This window comes from Eleutherodactylus coqui, chromosome 3, assembly GCF_035609145.1.
Source record: "Eleutherodactylus coqui strain aEleCoq1 chromosome 3, aEleCoq1.hap1, whole genome shotgun sequence".
Classification (NCBI taxonomy): Eukaryota; Metazoa; Chordata; class Amphibia; order Anura; family Eleutherodactylidae; genus Eleutherodactylus; species Eleutherodactylus coqui.
In genome coordinates this window covers 33,164,959-33,185,945 of record NC_089839.1, presented here as the reverse complement: position 1 = coordinate 33,185,945, position 20,987 = coordinate 33,164,959, and the positions used below count along the sequence as shown (strand labels likewise).

At 47.4% G+C, this 20,987-nt stretch overlaps 1 protein-coding gene across 1 annotated transcript in view; it reads left to right on the top strand.

The window, feature by feature from the left end:
• Positions 1 to 20,987, top strand: part of LOC136620122 (uncharacterized) — a 71,341-nt gene that overhangs the window by 47,815 nt on the left and 2,539 nt on the right. The window contains exons 13-18 of the mRNA XM_066594840.1: positions 6,590 to 6,712; positions 8,477 to 8,617; positions 13,456 to 13,684; positions 15,390 to 15,591; positions 16,666 to 17,050; positions 19,071 to 19,239. Coding sequence (XP_066450937.1) covers positions 6,590 to 6,712; positions 8,477 to 8,617; positions 13,456 to 13,684; positions 15,390 to 15,591; positions 16,666 to 17,050; positions 19,071 to 19,239 — 1,249 coding nt within the window. The remainder of the gene's footprint in view (positions 1 to 6,589; positions 6,713 to 8,476; positions 8,618 to 13,455; positions 13,685 to 15,389; positions 15,592 to 16,665; positions 17,051 to 19,070; positions 19,240 to 20,987) is intronic.

Sequence of the window (20,987 nt, the reverse complement as noted above, 5' to 3'; positions counted from 1 at the left end):
ATGCCCCAGTCAGACCGCGGTTTTTTATAAATAGTCACAGCCAGGTCCAACTCCGCAATGGGAATTACGTGTGCACCCACAGCATGGGTGGCTCCCTGGAACCCACCGGCGGTACATAAAAATATCCCATTGCATTGCCCATCACAGCTGAGGTAATGTCGTGCTTAATACAGGTGGGCTTCGGCCCACACTGCATGCCCCAGTCTGACTGGGGTTCTTTACAAGTGGACAGATGTAGGTTAAACTCCGTGTGCACCTACAGCATGGGTGGCTCCCTGGAACCCACCGGTGGTACATAAAAATATCCCATTGCAGTGCCGTACTCAGCAGAGCTAACGTCAGATACAATACAGGTGGGCTTCGGCCCACACTGCATGCCCCAGTCAAACTGGTAATATGTACCTTAACAGTAACCTCGTTGGTGGTAATGTGGTGGTGACTGCGGACCTGGTAGCACGGTTTTATGTAGTTGGTTTTCGGAATGTGGCCAGGATTAAGTGGGCCGTGGCGGGGGGATGGTGGTGGTGCTCTCTTTTTGTGTCGTTAAAGGTGAAATTCTTGGACTGCCACCAGACGGACCAATGCAAAGGTATTTGCCAAGAATGTTTTCATTGTTGGAGGAGGAGGGGGATGTTTTGGAGGCACTATGTGTCCTCTACACGTGTCCGTGGTTATATGCACCTTAACAGTAACAGCGTTGGTGGGAAATAGCCTCGCCGCCATCATGTCTTTGTGAAGCCTCTGTTTCCACACCCCAGTGACATACCATTAGCAGCGGTATAGGCAGAGCCCAGAATTATTAACATTTCAGCGGTAGCATTAGGGACAGACCCCACTAACATATCACTAGCAGCAGTATAGGGGGAGCGCAGTCTTAGTTCCATTTCAGTAATAGTAGCACTCAAGACAGGCCCCAGTAACATTCCCATTGCAGCAGTTTAGGGAGATAACAGTCTCTTTCACATTTCAGTAGCTGCAGTATAGACAAGGCCCCAGTTACATTTATGTAGCTAAAGTGTAGGCCAACCCCACACACCTTTCTGTACCATGAGTGCAGGCGAAGAACATAGAAATTACTATGATTACACTGTAGGTGAGGGCCCAAAAAAATTGGTGTACCAACAGTACTAATGTACCTCAGAAAAAATTGGCCATGCCCAACCAAGATGGCAGGTGAAACCCATTAATCGCTTTGGTTAATGTGGCTTAAGTGGTAAAACTAGGCCTGGAGGCAGCCCAGTTTAACGAAAAATTGGTTCAAGTTAAAGTTTCAACGCTTTTAAGAGCATTGAAACGTATAAAAATTGTTTAGAAAAATGATATGAGTGAGCCTTGTGGCCCTAAGAAAAATTGCCCGTTCGGCGTGATTACGTGAGGTTTCAGGAGGAGGAGCAGGAGGAGGAGGAGGAGGAATATTATACACAGATTGATGAAGCAGAAATGTCCCCGTTTTGGATGGTGAGAGAGAACGATGCTTCCATCCGCGGGTGCAGCCTACGTATTGCTTAGGTATCGCTGCTGCCCGCTGGTGGAGAAGAGAAGTCTGGGGAAATCCAGGCTTTGTTCATCTTGATGAGTGTTAGCCTGTCGGCACTGTCGGTTGACAGGCGGGTACGCTTATCTGTGATGATTCCCCCAGCCGCACTAAACACCTTCTCTGACAAGACGCTAGCCGCAGGACAAGCAAGCACCTCCAGGGCATACAGCGCGAGTTCAGGCCACGTGTCCAGCTTCGACGCCCAGTAGTTGTAGGTGGCAGAGGCGTCACGGAGGACGGTCGTGCGATCGGCTACGTACTCACTCACCATCCTTTTACAGTGCTCCCGCCGACTCCGCCTTGACTGGGGAGCGGTGACACAGTCTTGCTGGGGAGCCATAAAGCTATCCAGGGCCTTAAAGAGTGTTGCACTGCCTGTGCTGTACATACTGCCTGATCTCCGCGCCTCCCCTGCTACCTGGCCCTCGGAACTGCGCCTTCTGCCACTAGCGCTGTCGGATTGGAATTTTACCATCAGCTTGTCCGCCAGGGTCCTGTGGTATAGCAACACTCTCGAACCCCTTTCCTCTTCGGGAATGAGAGTGTAAAGGTTCTCCTTATACCGTGGGTCGAGCAGTGTGTACACCCAGTAATCCGTAGTGGCCAGAATGCGTGTAACGCGAGGGTCACGAGAAAGGCATCCTAACATGAAGTCAGCCATGTGTGCCAGGGTACCTGTACGCAACACATGGCTGTCTTCACTAGGAAGATCACTTTCAGGATCCTCCTCCTCCTCCTCCTCCTCAGGCCATACACGCTGAAAGGATGACAGGCAAGCAGCATGGGTACCGTCAGCAGTGGGCCAAGCTGTCTCTTCCCCCTCCTCCTCATCCTCCTCATGCTCCTCCTAATCCTCCTCAACGCGCTGAGATATGGACAGGAGGGTGCTCTGCCTATCCAGCGACATACTGTCTTCCCCCGCCTCCGTTTCCGAGCGCAAAGCATCTGCCTTTATGCTTTGCAGGGAACTTCTCAAGAGGCATAGCAGAGGAATGGTGACGCTAATGATTGCAGCATCGCTGCTCACCACCTGGGTAGACTCCTCAAACTTTCCAAGGACCTGGCAGATGTCTGCCAACCAGGCCCACTCTTCTGAAAATAATTGAGGAGGCTGACTCCCACTACGCCGGCCATGTTGGAGTTGGTATTCCACTATAGCTCTACGCTGCTCATAGAGCCTGGCCAACATGTGGAGCGTAGAGTTCCACCGTGTGGGCACGTCGCACAGCAGTCGGTGCACTGGCAGATTAAACCGATGTTGCAGGGTGCGCAGGGTGGCAGCGTCCGTGTGGGACTTGCGGAAATGTGCGCAGAGCCGGCGCACCTTTACGAGCAGGTCTGACAAGCATGGGTAGCTTTTCAGAAAGCGCTGAACCACCAAATTAAAGACGTGGGCCAGGCATGGCACGTGCGTGAGGCTGCCGAGCTGCAGAGCCGCCACCAGGTTACGCCCGTTGTCACACACGACCATGCCCGGTTGGAGGCTCAGCGGCGCAAGCCAACGGTCGGTCAGCTCTGTTAGACCCCGCAGCAGTTCGTGGGCCGTGTGCCTCTTATCTCCTAAGCTGAGTAGTTTCAGCACGGCCTGCTGACGCTTGCCCACCGCTGTGCTGCCACGCCGCGCGACACCGACTGCTGGCGACGTCCTGCTGCTGCTGACACATCTAGATTGCGAGACAGAGGTTGCGGAGGAGGAGGAGGAGGGTGGTTTAGTGGAGTAAGTATACACCGCCGCAGATACCACCACCGAGCTGGGGCCCGCAATTCTGGGGGTGGGTAGGACGTGAGCGGTCCCAGGCTCTGACTCTGTCCCAGCCTCCACTAAATTCACCCAATGTGCCGTCAGGGAGATGTAGTGGCCCTGCCCGCCTGTGCTTGTCCACGTGTCCATTGTTAAGTGGACCTTGGCAGCAACCGCGTTGGTGAGAGCGCGTACAATGTTGCGGGAGACGTGGTCGTGCAGGGCTGGGACGGCACATCGGGAAAAGTAGTGGCGACTGGGAACTGAGTAGCGCGGGGCCGCCGCCGCCATCATACTTTTGAAGGACTCCGTTTCCACAACCCGATACGGCAGCATCTCAAGGCTGATAAATTTCGCTATGTGGACGGTTAACGCTTGAGCGTGCGGGTGCGTGGCAGCGTACTTGCGCTTGCGCTCAAACACTTGCGCTAGCGACGGCTGGACAATGCGGTGCGAGACATTGGTGGATGGGGCCGAGGACAGCGGAGGTGAGGGTGTGGGTGCAGGCCAGGAGACGGTAGTGCCTGTGTCCTGAGAGGGGGGTTGGATGTCAGTGGCAGGTTGAGGCACAGGGGGAGAGGCAGCGGTGCAAACCGGAAGCGGTGAACGGCTTTCGTCCCACCTTGTGGGGTGCTTGGCCATCATATGTCTGCGCATGCTGTTGGTGGTGAGGCTGTTGGTGGTGGCTCCTCGGCTGATCTTGGCGCGACAAAGGTTGCACACCACTGTTCGTCGGTCGTCAGGCGTCTCTGTGAAAAACTGCCAGACCTTAGAGCACCTTGGCCTCTGCAGGGTGGCATGGCGCGAGGGTGCGCTTTGGGAAACAGTTGGTGGATTATTCGGTCTGGCCCTGCCTCTACCCCTGGACACCGCACTGCCTCTTGCAACCTGCCCTGCTGCTGCCCTTGCCTCCCCCTCTGAAGACCTGTCCTGAGTAGGCGTTGCAAACCAGGTGGGGTCAGTCACCTCATCGTCCTGCTGCTCTTCCTCAGAATCCTCTGTGCGCTCCTCCCTCGGACTTACTGCCCTTACTACTACCTCACCGATAGACAACTGTGTCTCATCGTCATCGGCCTCCTCACCCACTGAAAGGTCTTGAGACAGTTGCCGGAAGTCCCCAGCCTCATCCCCCGGACCCCGGGAACTTTCCAATGGTTGGGCATCAGTGACGATAAACTCCTCTGGTGGGAGAGGAACCACTGCTGCCCAATCTGAGCAGGGGCACGAGAACAGTTCCTGGGAGTGTTCCCGCTCCTGAGCAGGTGTCATTGTAGTGGAGTGAGGAGGCTGGGAGGAAGGAGGAGCAGCAGACAGAGGATTCGGATTTGCAGCAGTGGACGGCGCAGAACTGTGGATGGACGATAGGTTGCTCGAAGCACTTTCTGCCATCCACGACAGGACCTGCTCACACTGCTCATTTTCTAATAAAGGTCTCCCGCGTGGACCCATTAATTGTGCGATGAATGTGGGGACGCCAGAAACATGCCTCTCTCCTAATCGCGCAGCAGTCGGCTGCGATACACCTGGATCAGGAGTTCGGCATGTGCCCACACCCTCACTTGGGCCTACGCGTCCTCGGCCGCGTCCACGTCCTCTAGGCCTACCCCTACCCCTCAGCATGCTGTATTACCAGTGATTTGATTTCCCAGCCAGGAAATAAATTGGCGCAAGCCTGGTGTTAAACTTAGCTGGCTGCGTATGATTTTTGTTTAAGTTCTCCACCCAGCACACACGTACCCAGAACGCTGAGGACTGTCAGAGGCAGGCCAAATAGAATTTTTTCCCTTTTTTTTTAAAGGAAAGGCCCACTGACTATATTCAATCAATAATAAATGTGTTGTGGCCCTGCAGTGTGTCACAGAACTGCAGTCTTGCACTGTTATTAACTGCAGCAGAGCGGTGATTTCCCAGCCAGGAAATAAATTGGCGCAACCTGCTGTTAAACTTAGCTGGCTGTGTATGATTTTTTTTACGTTCTCCACCCAGCACACACGTACCCAGAACGCTGAGGACTGTCAGAGGCAGGCCAAATAGAACTTTTTGCCCTTTTTTTTTTAAAGGAAAGGCCCACTGACTATATTCAATCAATAAAATATGTCTTCTGGCCCTGCCTACACAATTCTGTCCCTGGAGTATTACTGCAGGGCGCAATGCTCTGCACGGCCGATTTTGAAAAAAATAAAAATGTGCAACACTGCTAACAGCAGCCTCCACAGTACTGCACACGGTTAGATGTGGCCCTAAGAAGGACCATTGGGGTTCTTGAAGCCTACACTAACTCCTAACACTCTCCCTGCCTAACCACCACTTCTGTCCCTGTAGTATTACTGCAGGGCGCAATGCTCTGCACGGCCTATATAGCAAAAAAAAAAAATGTGCACCACTGCAAAAGGCAGCCTCCACAGTACTGCACACGGTTAGATGTGGCCCTAAGAAGGACCGTTGGGGTTCTTGAAGCCTACACTAACTCCTAACACTCTCCCTACAGCAGCTCCAACACGATACCACTGTCCCTGATCTCTGTCACAACGCATCTGAGGCGAGCCACGGGAGGGGCCGATTTATATACTCGGGTGACACCTGATCTCCCCAGCCACTCACTGCAGGGGGGTGGTATAGGGCTTGAACGTCGCAGGGGGAAGTTGTAATGCCTTCCCTGTCTTTCAATTAGCCAGAAAAGCGCGCTAACATCTCAGAGATGAAAGTGAAAGTAACCCGAACATCGCGTGGTACTCGTTACGAGTAACGAGCATCCCGAACACGCTAAAATATTTGCCCGAGCATCAAGCTCGGACAAGTACGTTCGCTCATCTCTACCCAGGACATAGTAAAAATCAGATGACAATGCCCCCTTTTTAGTACATTACCTTGAAATGTTGTACAATGTGCAAAGTATGATGGTGCCATAAAATAATAGTAAAAACATAAAACATCCTGATTAGAGACGAGCGAGTATAATCGCTAAGGCACATTACTCGAGCGAGCAGTGCCTTAGCAGAGTATCTCCCCGCTCGTCTCTAAAGATTTGGGGTCCGGCGGGGGAGAGCGGGGAGGAACCGAGGGGAGATCTATCTCTCCCTCTCTCCCCCCTCCCCGCTGCAACTCGCCTGTCACCCGCGCCGGCCCCGAATCTTTAGAGACGAGCGGGGAGATACTCGGCTAAGGCACTACTCGCTCGAGTAATGTGCCTTAGTGAGTATACTCGCTCATCTCTAATCCTGATGTGTCAGTGTCTTGTTAGTACAACTCAAAGAATTTAATATGGAAAAGAATTCTGATGTGTAATGCACCTGTGTGTGTCCGGGGTTTAGGTGTTACGTTGGTCTAGCACTTCTAGAGCAAGACAATGGTCCTGAAGTGCGAGTGCAAGAAGCAATCCTGTATCTTCAGCAAGGCCTAGAGGATTTCATCAACAAGCGTGCTGCACAGGACAGGTCAGTCATAATCACATGAAAGTACAAATACCCATTCATACATAAAACACTAATCTGTCTGTCGCATGTTTTATTTGCCTGTCATCAACTTAAAGGGAGAGATGGATATGAGATATCCGATAGAGAGATGAATATGAGATATCCGATAGAGAAATAGATATGAGATATCCAATAGAGAGATGAATATGAGACATCCGATAGACAGATGGATATGAGACATCCGATAGACAGATGGATATGAGACATCCGATAGACAGATGGATATGAGATATCCAATAGAGGGGTGGATATGAGATATCCAATAGAGGGGTGGATATGAGATATCCGATAGAGAGATGAATATGAGATATCCGATAGAGAGATGAATATGAGATATCCGATAGACAGATGGATATGAGACATCCGATAGAGAGATGGATATGAGACATCCGATAGAGAGATGGATATGAGACATCCGATAGAGAGATGGATATGAGACATCCGATAGACAGATGGATATGAGACATCCGATAGACAGATGGATATGAGACATCCGATAGAGAGATGGATATGAGACATCCGATAGAGAGATGGATATGAGACATCCGATAGAGAGATGGATATGAGACATCCGATAGAGAGATGGATATGAGACATCCGATAGAGAGATGGATATGAGACATCCGATAGAGAGATGGATATGAGACATCCGATAGAGAGATGGATATGAGACATCCGATAGAGAGATGGATATGAGACATCCGATAGAGAGATGGATATGAGACATCCGATAGAGAGATGGATATGAGACATCCGATAGAGAGATGGATATGAGACATCCGATAGAGAGATGGATATGAGACATCCGATAGAGAGATGGATATGAGACATCCGATAGAGAGATGGATATGAGACATCCGATAGAGAGATGGATATGAGACATCCGATAGACGGATGGATATGAGACATCCGATAGACGGATGGATATGAGACATCCGATAGACGGATGGATATGAGACATCCGATAGACGGATGGATATGAGACATCCGATAGACGGATGGATATGAGACATCCGATAGACGGATGGATATGAGACATCCGATAGACGGATGGATATGAGACATCCGATAGACGGATGGATATGAGACATCCGATAGACGGATGGATATGAGACATCCGATAGACGGATGGATATGAGACATCCGATAGAGGGATGGATATGAGACATCCGATAGAGAGATGGATATGAGACATCCGATAGAGAGATGGATATGAGACATCCGATAGAGAGATGGATATGAGACATCCGATTGTCAGATGGATATGAGACATCCGATTGTCAGATGGATATGAGACATCCGATTGTCAGATGGATATGAGACATCCGATTGTCAGATGGATATGAGACATCCGATAGAGAGATGGATATGAGATAAAGGAGAGAGAGACATATGAGAGAAATATATATATATATATTGGATAGCAAGATGATAGATGGAAACAGAAAAAGCAGAAGCCTTTTCCATCCAAGAAAATTTCCACCCTCCCCACATCAGAAAGTTCTTACCGTTCAGAGACACGTAGCGGTAGTTATGTGGTCATGGTCAGATGCACACAAGGCAAACATGCAGTTTTACTACAAATCAGCGCAGTCTTCAAATGATTGTTTATTTCCAGCATGTTTTTTGCAGGTAAATAGTGTTTTTACGCTTGTAGTATTCTGTTATCCATCACACGCCATCCTTGACCTCCACTGACTGCTACATTGTTCATCTATATTTTAGTTCCCTTCCTCTGGCTGAGAATCTCTTGAGTCCCCACAACACTCAGTTACTCTGGGGCTTCATAAAGTTGGGGAGAACACAGAAGAACTTTCCGGTAAACCCTTCTATGTCCTTCATGACCCCACAGCAAGTTCTCCACTTGTAAGTACCATGACCACCCTTATTACTGTAGACCATTGTTTTTGGTTTGGCTCTCCATTCTGTTAGTTTTTTATAACTTGGAAGGTTTTATGTGTGTAAGGGGTCTGCATGGCCAGATTGACTTCCTAGCGGTGTATAGTCCTGATTTATCATGCTAACTAGGGGTGTGGTGTGAAGTTCATAACAAATTTCTCAAAACTTATTTGCAGTTGTTAATAAGGATAACTTGACAGAGTTATAATGACGCACAATAGAATACGGCGGCTGTGGATGTTTGTATTTGCCGCGCCATTTCTAAGCGATGATGTGGGTACCCACGGCCCATAGGCAATGTTAATTGTGTATGAGCTGCCGGTTGGACAGCCTCCACTGACTTCAATGAAAGCCGTCCACGGCAAAATAGAGCATGCTGCGGTTTTTCTTCCACACAATTTGTTTCTGCGAGGGTGAAGAAAAAAAAGCGAAAGTTCATGCCCTTCACTGCCCACTAGAGATGAGCGAGTGTACTCACTAAGGCACATTACTCGAGCCAGTAGTGCCTTAGCCGAGTATCTCCCCGCTCGTCTCTAAAGATTCGGGGGGCGGGGAGCGGCGGGGGAGAGCAGGGAGGAACGGAGGGGAGATCTCTCTCTCCCTCTCTCCCCCCCCCCCTCCCCGCCGCAACTCACCTGTCACCCGTGCCGGCCCCCGAATCTTTAGAGACGAGCGGGGAGATACTCTGCTAAGGCAGTACTCGCTCCAGTAATGTGCCTTAGCCAGTATACTCGCTCATCTCTACTGCCCACGTTTTTCCAGGGATCCTACATTCAGACGCCGGTGCTTACAGGGGCCACAACACAAAATTAAAATCCATGGTTTGTGTGCCATACCATCATGTCGCCCATCCATGCCTTCATATTCAAATACGCTCTTGTTATTCCAGTATAGGACCCCAATACTGAGATATTGCGCCGGATCCGGCTTTATGGCGTCACCCTGTATAGATATCACTTATGGGAATTAGTTTGTGTAAAAAAAACTAAATAAAAATGCCAATGATGGAAAACTCTCTAAACCTATTTATGTAGAGCGGCGGTAGTGGAAAATACCCCACGTACCTTATCTGTATTCCAGCTGGCGATATATTTATCGTTATTATGTGTGATTGGCAGGCAGGAGGTTTTCTAGTATTTTTTTGTTCATGCTTTTTTGTGTTGTTTTTTGCAACATTCTTACTTGATGTGAATGAATTCTTGACCCTTAATTGCATGTGATATGATGTGTTATGAGACGTTGCAGAGCCAGCTATGGGCAATGTCTGCCAGAAATATTTATAAGTTCAGCAAGTTACCTTGTACACGAACCGCTAATTGACACCTATGTTGGCAGGCGAGCATTCAGTGAGCAGTGAAAATCTTCAAAGAGGCATGAGAAAGGGCATTTCGGGATACACACGGATTTCCTGCAGTCTGTATAAAACACACATATGCAATCTAAGGGCTTCAGACAACCATATGCGCAATTGCGCATACACACTTCAGCGTAAAGCATATGTGCTGTGAGCAAGGTAGATTTGCTTGCGTATCAGCGCACAGTTCTGTACTTTTTGCGCAGGCATGCTCTGCACAAAACACCCGCATACCGATTTAAAAGGCTATTTAGCTTGATAAGGTCCCAATATGTTCTGTTTTTCACAGTATTCTACATTTGCGCACTTTCCATAGGAAGCCTTTTGCTGGGACTTGAACCTGGGAACTCCTGTACTCCAGGTGGTTTCTTTCCCCAATAAGCTATCTAGCTTGCTGAACCAGCTCCTCTGTGGATCCTAGCATTAGTCCTGTTTAATCCACTTCCTGTCTCCCTGTCCTGGTTGCATATATCTATATTACTCCACAAATGCACACCATTCGCAACCTGATTGGTTGTTTGGATTTACTCATTCCCGGTGATTGGTTATTTGAGTTGGCTGATTCACGGTGTTTAGTTATTTGGTTTGGCTGCTTCACGGTGATTGGTTGTTTAGGTTGGCTCATGTAGAAGTGGGGAGTAAGAGGCTAATATGCGTCCTGGTTCCACCCTGCTACTAATTTGGACTTTCTATAAAAGCCTGATCCTGCTCAGATCCAGCGCATGATTAATCTGCTCCACAGCATTGACTGATCAAGCTCTACTTCTGCCTGCTTCTCTGCTATTGCAACAAGACCTCCTGATACTGACCCCTGGCTTTCCATCTAACTACATTATCCGCCTCATCCATTGTACTGCACACCAAGACTTCCCGTTGCTGACTCCTGGCTCTTCCCTGACTACTCTCTAAACCTGCGACTACTATATCTGAGGCTCCACCATAGTGCCTGAACCACTACACCTTTGCTGTACAATATGCAGAAAGATAGAGCAAGTCCTATTATATTGTGCAAAACACATTCATGAGAACGAACCCATTGACATCAACAACTAAAATATATGCGCACAAATACGGTCCTCCGAAGAAGCCCAAAAAGTATTCTTTTAGCCATGTCTACAAAATACCTTCCAGCAGACACGTGCAATTCATGTTATGTTTTTTTGTTTTTTTATTTCTATTTCGACGGTGTTGTTCCTTTTTTTTACTGCTTGATGTCATGCAAAAAACACAATAAAGATTGATCAAAAAGGCTTAGGTGCCCCAAGAGGGCACCATTGAAAACTACAAGTCCTGCAAAAAAAAACAAAAAACAAGCCCTCAGACAGTTCCGGGGATGGAGAACAAAAAAATGTTCTGGGTTTTGGAATGCAGCAAGGTCAAAAAAATAATTTTTAAAAAAATCAAGCTTTTTTATTCATCCAAAGTAGAAAAGCCTAAAAAAAAATATATCTTTGTTACCTTCTTAATCAGATCAAAGTTATTGTGTCATTTATACCGCATGGTGAATGCTGTGCAATCAAAGCCCTCCAAAAATGTCAGAATTGCTGTCTTTTTTTTTTCATCCCATCTAAAAATGAATAAAATTATACGATACATAAAATGTACCCTAAAATGGTTCCATCCAAAATACAATTATTTATGCTAAAAAATGAGTCTTTACATGGCCCTGTCGATGGAAAAACAAAAAAAGTTTTGACTTTTGAAATGTGGAGAAGGAAAACACCCCCAAAAATCATCACTGTATATAGAAATTGCAATCTACAGTCTCAGGGTGGATTCAGACGACCGTATATCGGCTCGGTTTTCACGCCGAGCCGATATACGGTGTCCTCATCTGCAGGGGGGGAGGATGGAAGAGCCAGGAGCAGGAACTGAGCTCCCGCCCCCTCTCTGCCTACTCTTCACCCCCTCTCCGCCCCTCTGTACTATTTGCAATGAAAGGAGGCGGGGTGGGGCTACGTTTAGCGAATTAGCCCCGCCCCTTTCCCGCCTCTCCTCATTGCAAATAGTGCAGAGGGGCGGAGAGGAGGCAGATAGGGGGCGGGAGCTCAGAGCACTGCTCCCGGATCTTCCAAGCTCCTCCCCTGCAGAGAGAGACAACGTATATCGGCTGGGCGTGAAAACCGAGCCGATATACGTTCGTCTGAATCCAGCCTCAGTAGGAGATCCGTCAGTGAGGCTGGACTAATTATCTCTCCGCTGCTGCACATTTTATCAGCTCGTTTATGACCACGACAAAGACAAACTTTGTCGTGGTCCTAAATGTGTTGATAAGAATGTGCAGGAGAGGAGAGAGCAGAGGGAGACTAAATTGTCACTCCTCACTGACGGATCTCCTCTTGAGTCTCAGACTGCGGTTTCTATATACAGTGATATGCAGAAGCTGCTGAAAGATGCAGAATTTTTAATCTAACTCTATTAGATTAAAATGATTGTCTGCCCAAAATACATGCACTTAAGTGAAAACAATTGCCCCCCAAAAGGTGTTCTTAGTCTTTAAAGGGTTAAAGACATTACTCTAATTTATATCTATTTGAAGCAATAAGCTACATGCTACCCTGTTTCCCTGAAAATAAGACATAGCATGATTTTCCAGAATTTTTGAGGATGCAAAATGATTTTTCAGGCTTTTTGAGGATGCTTGAAATATAAGCCCTACTCCAAAATTAAGCCCTGCTAACAGTTAATTAAAAAGTCAATTTAAATAGTGTCCAGGCAGCTATACATGTGAAAAAAAAGCTAAACCTTTTTGAACAAAAATTAATATAAGACACTGTCTTATTTTCGGGGAAACACAGTATATGTGCCAGGTTAGTTGTATTCTCCCCTGGACAATGTGAACCGTATGGCGCAGTTCTATCATTTCCCACTCATATTTTTACCGTGACGCGTACCCAGAATTGGGAAAGTTTCCAGTACTGAAATTTATGTTTTTGACAGAAAAACTAGCCTATAGGAAGCATCTCCTATTTCCTGCACTGACCCTATGCCAATCATTACGGCAGTGCGAAACCTACAGCGTAAACAGGGCAAGCTTTAAAGTGGCTTCATTTTTTTATTTTCATCCCATGGGAGGAAGCACAAAAAACACTCATAAATACTCAAAAACTCAACCGTCCTACCAATATGGCACCTGAAAGATGGCTAGCTGCATCCTAAGCCAACAAAAATATGCAAATAAGTTAGCAAAAATAAGCTGATCACGGGGTGTCCTGCTACTGATCATGAGAAAAGGGGTCCCGAATGGAGCAGTTGGCAAGTGTGTGCGCTACTGCTCCATTCATCTCCGTTGGCCTGCCAGAGATAGCCAAGTGCAAGTTTGGGACCCCCATTCTTGTCATCAGTGGGGGTCGCCCCACCACTCGGACATTCATCGACCGGACACATATCACCTATGTTCTGCATGAGGGATAAGTTACAACCATATGTTGCTTACTTATTTCTCTGTTAGTGTTGCAGATTGGGCTGCGAGGGCCTTGTGCCAGCGCCGACATAGGGGTGCGGTCACAGAGGACTTGGAATGGGTGTTATTGGAGGCTTGCTTTGACCTCCTTGAGTTCTTGGTTGAAGAAGCTTCTGCTAAAGAAGACTGGATACGGAAAAGATGTCAAGCACTGTCTGCTCTGATACGGCTGTCCTCCATTCCGGGATGTAAGAAACTGTTAGATATACAAGAAAAGGTAAAAATAAAAATTCAACAGTTTAGCTCGAGAAATTAATATGGAAGAAGTTAATAGTTGTAGGTCCAAAATGTAGTATTTTTTACTGTAATTTTTATTTGTATTATGACTATTTGTTTAATTTTTATTATTTTAGAAATTTTTTAAATTTTATTTATCTTGATAATTTTTTTATTTTTTCATTATTTTTGTATTATTTTTTATTTACCGTATATGGAACTAACATATTCTGCAGCACTTTACAAGTCAGAGGACAGATATACACGCAAAATCAGATGTTACATACAGTAGTAAACTAATAAACAATACAAATAATAGGGGTAACGGCTCTACTTGCAAGAATTTGGGGAAATAGGGGTGAGGGTCCTGCTTGAAAAACTTACAATGGTCCAGCCATATTTTATAGGGTGGTACACATAAAGCTGCGTGAGTCGGTTATGTACAGTTATGGAGTTTCTTTGAGTGCACAGAGTGTGGAGGTTACTGCTGGCTGAGGAAATCAGGTTCAAAGAACTAATGTAGAAGGGGGTAAATGGAGAAGAGTTAGATTAGGGAATATGGTAGGCCTCTCTAAAGAGTTGTGTTTTTAGGTCGCGCCTAAAACTGTGGATATTGGTGATTAACCTAATTGTCTGGGGTAGTGCAATCCAGAAAACAGGTGCAGCTTAAAAAAAGTCTTCAAGGCAGAAGGGGGAAGTTTGAATTGTGGAGGAAGTTTGTCTGAGGTCATTAGCAGAGCGGAGAGCACGGGTAGGGTGGTAGACCAAGAGGAGGGAAGAGATATAGGGCGGTGCAGTACTGTGGAGAACTTTATGGATGAGAGTGATGGGTATAAATTGTATTCTATAGTGGACAGGCAACTAGTGCAGCCACTGACATAGGGTGTAGGCATCAGTGCATTGACGGGCACAGGGTTAAGACATTGGGCATTGGTGTAGCAGAGACAATATGAGCCTCGCTGCTGCATTCAGAATAAATTGGAGAAGGGAGAGTTTAGTGACGGAAAGACCAATTGGTAATGAGTTGCAGTAATCAAGACGGGAATGGATCAGGGCTGCAATAAGAGTTTTGGTATGTCTACAGTAAGAAAAGGGTACATTCTGGAGATATTTGTGAGGTACAAGGGACATAAGTAAGCAAGACTGAATACAAGAAGTAAAGCATGCATCTGAGTTAAATATAACCCCATACCACAGACTGAGGAGGAAATACCAGGTTTAGGTTGGTTAGTAGATGGTGGAAACAAGACGTTCAGAGAGAGAGAGTCAGAGAGAGAGAGAGAGAGGACATGATGTTAGAGACAGCGCATAGACAACCATTGGTGTTTGGTAGCAGTGAAGAGGAAGAAGTATATAATTGAGTGTCCTCAGCATAAAGATGGTACTGAAAGCCATATCTGCTGATAGTTTGACCAACATGGGCTGTATAGATAGAAAAGGCTACAGGACCGAGGATCAAACCCAGAGGAACCCCAACAGCAAGGGGAAGAGAAGAAGAAGAGCTGGAAGAAGAAAAAATGATGCATAATGGGAACAGAGTTAGATGATGAGAGATGTAGAGGCGGCAGACACCATACACATGGGAATGTCCGTGAATCCCCCCAAATCATACTCATTCGCTAATACAGATGTCCTCTCCATGCCCAGCATAGGCCATGTCTTGCATTTCACATTTGCTTATATTCAGTTTTCTTCTGTATTTTAAGGTCTGCCAGCTTGGAGTTATTTCCTCTCCATGTGACAGCAATGCTTTGTATTTGCTGGGTAACGCACAACTTGCCCAGTACGATGAGAAGCCATCGTCAGAAGAAGCGCAGCCTTCTCTACATAATGCAAAACTCAGCTTTCAAGCTAGCATTCACCTGGAGAACATGCCAATAAAAGGATCACCTCCTGCAGAACTGACATGTAAGACCAACACAACGCTAACCAGCTGGGACAGGAGATGCTGGAGGTTGTTGGCCCACCTTCTTCTTTCCATGCTTCTTGGGTTGATTCCCAACATCCTTGTTTGCTACCATTGTAGGGTCTATGAAGGTTCTTACGACCTAATGAAATAAGGGGTGCAGCCAACATAGTCTGAGCTCCCTTTCTTGAGATACTCCATAGCACCCACACAGACTGCTTATTCCACCTCCATTACAAATAAGGTTTATTTGCCAAATTTACAAATTTTTAGCTGTTTGCAAAAAAAACAACTATCAAACAAGAAAAAAGTAAATGGCTCAACGCACCTAATATAACAAGCGGTCTCTCCATATTCAACACAAAATGCCACTTTTACTGACTACTGCAGTCTCTGAATTATTCGCCCCCTTCACGACAAGCATCTTTAGTATTTAGTAGAGCACCTTTAGCTGTTATGACCGGCTGTGGACGTGATACGTAGCCAGACAGCAGCTTCTTATAGCATTCCTGAGGAGTCTTACCCCGTTCCTCATGGACAATGGCCTCCAGTCGAATATCCTTGGGTTTGCGCAACTGCAACTACCTTCACATCCCACCAAAGATTTTCTATGGGGTTCAAGTCAGGTCAATGTGACGGCCACTCCAGAACATCTTCTGAAACCAAACCTTGGTGGACTTTGAGGTATAGTTGCTATCATTGTCCTGTTGGAAGGTCCAACGGCTGCTTTGCTTCCCCCGCACTGGAAACCTGCAGCTTGTGGAGGGCAAGAAGGGTTCAACCAAGTAATAGGATATCCTAGGCGATAACGTCATGGCTTCGATGAGGGAGCTGAAGCTTGGATGTCATTGGACCTTCCAACGGGACAATGACCATAGTAGCTGTATCACATTGTTGCCTTGATGTGTACTTCACATTTGTGGAAGTTATCACCAGGATTATGCCCATTATTGTTTGGACAGAAGACTTGAGCACAGAACCAATCCTTGAGTTACAGTCTATATCTGTTGGAAATCAAAGATTGTTTTTCTGCTTATCCGGTATTTTAATCGATCTTCCTTTTCCTTTTGTTGCAGCCCAGAACTGGTGGCAGAAATGGAAAACTTCACAAGACCTCAAAGGGCAGAAACGGACACCGCAGGTTCATACCGGTAAAGAAGTGGCTTCTGCTGCCATTTCCACAAAAGAAACTTCTAAAGGGAAAGAACAAGTAACAAGCACTTCATCCAGATCTCGCCCTACCGGTAGGAGAGGAGGTGGAACTACATCAGGGGCGAGCAGCCACACAACCGTAATACCTGGGGCAAGCAACACCAGAGCTATTATATCAGGAGGGGGCAACAGTAAAATAGTTAAACCCGGAGCAACCAGAACAAAAGCAGAGACAACGGGAGTGAGCCATAGTAAAACCCTTCTACCTGCCGGAAACAATGCAAAATCAAGGCCCACCGTAGCTGCCAGGTGAGCTGATAAATTCATATATCCATACTAGTCTGACTCAGTGCACCAATGTCTCTACACTCTGCTAGTTACTGCACCAATGTCTCCAGCCGTTGCCAGTCACTGCACCAATGCCTCTACCCTCTGCTAGTCACTGCACCAATGCCTCCACCCGTTGCCAGTCACTGCACCAATGCCTCTACCCTCTGCACCAATGCCTGCACCTGTTGCCAGTCACTGCACCAATGCCTCTACCCTGTGCCCATCACTGCAGCAATGCCTCTACCCTGTGCCAGTCACTGCACCAATGCCTCTACCCTCTGATAGTCACTGCACCAATGTCTCCACCCGTTGCCAGTGACTGCAGCAATGCATCTACCTGTGCCCATCACTGCAGCAATGCATCTATCCTGTGCCCGTCACTGCACCAATGCTTCTACTCTCTGCTAGTCACTGCACTGATGCCTCCACCTGTTTCCAGTAACTGCACCAATGTCTCCACCATGTGTTGATCAGTATACCAAAGCCTCCACCCTGTGCTGGTCACTACACTGACACTTCTATGCTGTTCCCGTCACTGCACCAATGCCTCCACCCCCTGTCAGTTACTGCACCGATGCCTCCACCCCCTGTCAGTTACTGCACCGATGCCTCCACCCCCTGTCAGTCACTGCACCGATGCCTCCACCCCGTCAGTCACTGCACTGATGCCTCCACCCCCTGTCAGTCACTGCACCGATGCCTCTACCCCCTGTCAGTCACTGCACCGATGCCTCCACCCCCTGTCAGTCACTGCACCGATGCCTCCACCCCGTCAGTCACTGCACCGATGCCTCCACCCCCTGTCAGTCACTGCACCGATGCCTCTACCCCCTGTCAGTCACTGCACCGATGCCTCTACCCCCTGTCAGTCACTGCACCGATGCCTCTACCCCCTGTCAGTCACTGCACCGATGCCTCCACCCCCTGTCAGTCACTGCACCGATGCCTCCACCCCCTGTCAGTCACTGCACCGATGCCTCCACCCCCTGTCAGTCACTGCACCGATGCCTCCACCCCCCTGTCAGTCACTGCACCGATGCTTCCACCCCCTGTCAGTCACTGCACCGATGCCTCCACCCCCTGTCAGTCACTGCACCGATGCCTCCACCCCCTGTCAGTCTTTACATAGATGCCCTCCACCCCCTGTCAGTCACTGCACCGATGCCTCCACCCCCTGTCAGTCTTTACATAGATGCCTCCACCCTGTGTTGATTCTCTACACCGACACCTCCCTTCTGTTTTGATTCCCAACACCGACGCCTCTGCCCTTTGTGGATCCCTACACCGACGCCTCCGTCCTGTGTTGATCCCTACACCAATGCCACCACTCTGTGCTGCCAAACTGTGCTATTTATTGTGTAAATTAAAAAAATAATAATGGAAAGGGAAAAACTGAAAACTCTCCTTTTTTTTTTTTTTTTTTTTTTTTAAAGCCATTGAAATCAATGGGGGAAAAAAAAACCAAACATTTTTTCAGTTTTAATACCGTCTCTCTTCTCCAAGAACGAAGCAGACAGACGAAAATCCTAAGGGCTCATCCACACAGGAGTGTTTTCTGTCCGTCGTTCGTCTGTATTTGTTATTGACGTCACGCCGACCCGACAATTAGATTGACGTCTTCAGACATTTATTTACCAAGTGAAAAGAAAAATCATTGACCAAAATTTTCCATTAAAATCTATGGGTGCGTAAAAAAACCCTGCAGCCAACGCTCATTAGCGTCCGTGTTCACCGCACGCTTTGTCTTTTGCACCCAGTTGTCCGTGGGTTGTGCAAAGTTGACATCACTTGAGTCTTCTTGCAGTTTTTTTGTTGTGTGCGTGAAAAGCAAAACACATGAATGCAAAGTGCACCTAGAAAAACACAGAAGTGCAGCAAAAGCACAAGTAAGAGAAGTGACGGCTGTTAGTTCGGCCATGTCTTCTTAGCTTAATTGTAATAATAATTGTCATTATCTGTTTTTTTTTGAGTCTCATGCAGTTTTTTTCATTCCCACTAGAGGGCGCCCCGGTGCTGTATTGTTTACAGCCGCAGTGACCACATCCATGGAGCAGGCAGCGAATCATTCCGGATCCGTAACACCAGTAGAGCAGTCCGCACCCACAGATGACAGCCACGACCGCCCTGAGCTCCCGGCAGGCAAGGGGTTTAATTTACAGGCTTTCTGTGTATTATATATTATGCTGCAGTCTGCATCCCCTACATCCGCTGTAGTTCTGCTACTTGTGGTACGCCAAGGTGATAATGATCACTTGTATCTAAATAGTTTTTGTATTTTACCCCATTTTTAACTTTTAGGACTCGTCAATTAGACAGGTCATAAAAGTAAGGTAAAGGGGGGCTCTGAAACTCTTACTAATGATGACCTGTCCTTATATAGTTCATCAGTAGTTGATCGGCAGGGGTCCACTGCTCAGGATCACCACCAATCAGCTGACTGCCCACCTCTCTGTCAGTGCTGGAAGCAGATAGCGCTGTCCGTATTGCAGTGGCCAGGTTTAGTACTACAGGCACCGCTCTCATTGACATCAATGCTGTACAGTATGTAGATGGTGCAGGCTCAGGAGCGGAGCCCCCGCCATCCACAGCAGGAGCCGCTGGCAGTTGCCATCCCAATGCAACTGGAGAAAACTCGGATCCTACTATTAACCCCTTAAAGCTACATTGATCAGGCATATAAGCGGTTATTAGAGGGACGGGGCTCTCTGTGGCGTCATCAGCCTTTTTGGGAATCCAATCCGCCAGTATTTTCCTCAGCCCCATTGAAATGAATGGAGGCTGGGGGGACTGCGCATGCGTGGCCAGCGCGCCATTCATTCTGTTGGGGCAGCGATACTGCTGCGACCGGAAGGGAGGCAAATTGGACCCCCTTGCCCCCATTCTGGATTAGTGAATATGGATATATCATGGGGGTCCAACCACTGACTCACATGGAAAAAAAAAAGCACAAAATCCCATTGATAAGTACGCAGCAAATCCGCTGTTTTTCTGCATGTTTCCTATGTCTTTACGCACGACCATTGATTTCAGTGGACTATTACGATTTTGATGAATTCCCAATCCTTGTTATACAGACCTATATAAAGGGCCAGACATTGATTTGCAGGAATGCTGCCATCCAATAGGTGGCGCTGCAGAAGTATTGTTTCCTCTTTCTTATTTGCATATTACCCAGAGGAGCATGCATGGCCTTATAAGTCTCCTCCCTCACCTTCTAGGTGCTCTCCTCAGGAGAGATGATACCCTTCCCGATGCACTGCGTATCTACACTTGTATGAAATCGCCAAGATTATTTGTGCGTGGCAAACAAAGACGCACCACTTGAAATGGCTAATTCATCTATTGCGTTCCAGATGTGTTCTTTTTCCAGTGCAATTAGACAGCGTATCATGCATCTCCTTGCGTATTGCGCGTGCATTGTAACCCCGCCCCCCCCCCCCTTGACTTCTCTGAGTACCTATTATCCGCAAATGCATGGAAAGCTAGCGTGTTTTCTTTTGCATGACCAAAACATGCAGGCAAAATACGGAGGTGTGAGCGAAGCTATTAAAATCAATGGGTTCTATTCTCTGCGCACTGCTTAGGGCTCATTCACACGGACGAAAAAATTGTGACTAATAGACCCAATAATTTGCTACGGAAACCCTCAGAGGAACGATTTGTAACCGCGTCAAAACATCGCAACAAAAAAGATAGGGCATCAGTATCGGAACTCAGCGACTGAAATTCGTTGCTGCGTCAAAAAATAGGTCTTGACTAGAGATGAGCGAGCATGCTCGGTTAAGGAAATTACTCGAGCGAGCATCGATCTTTTCAAATACCCCCCTGCTCACCCCCGCCGCCCCCCAAATCTTTGCGGCTGAGTAAGCAGTCACTTGAAAAGACTGATGCTCGCTTAAGTAATTTCCTTAACCGA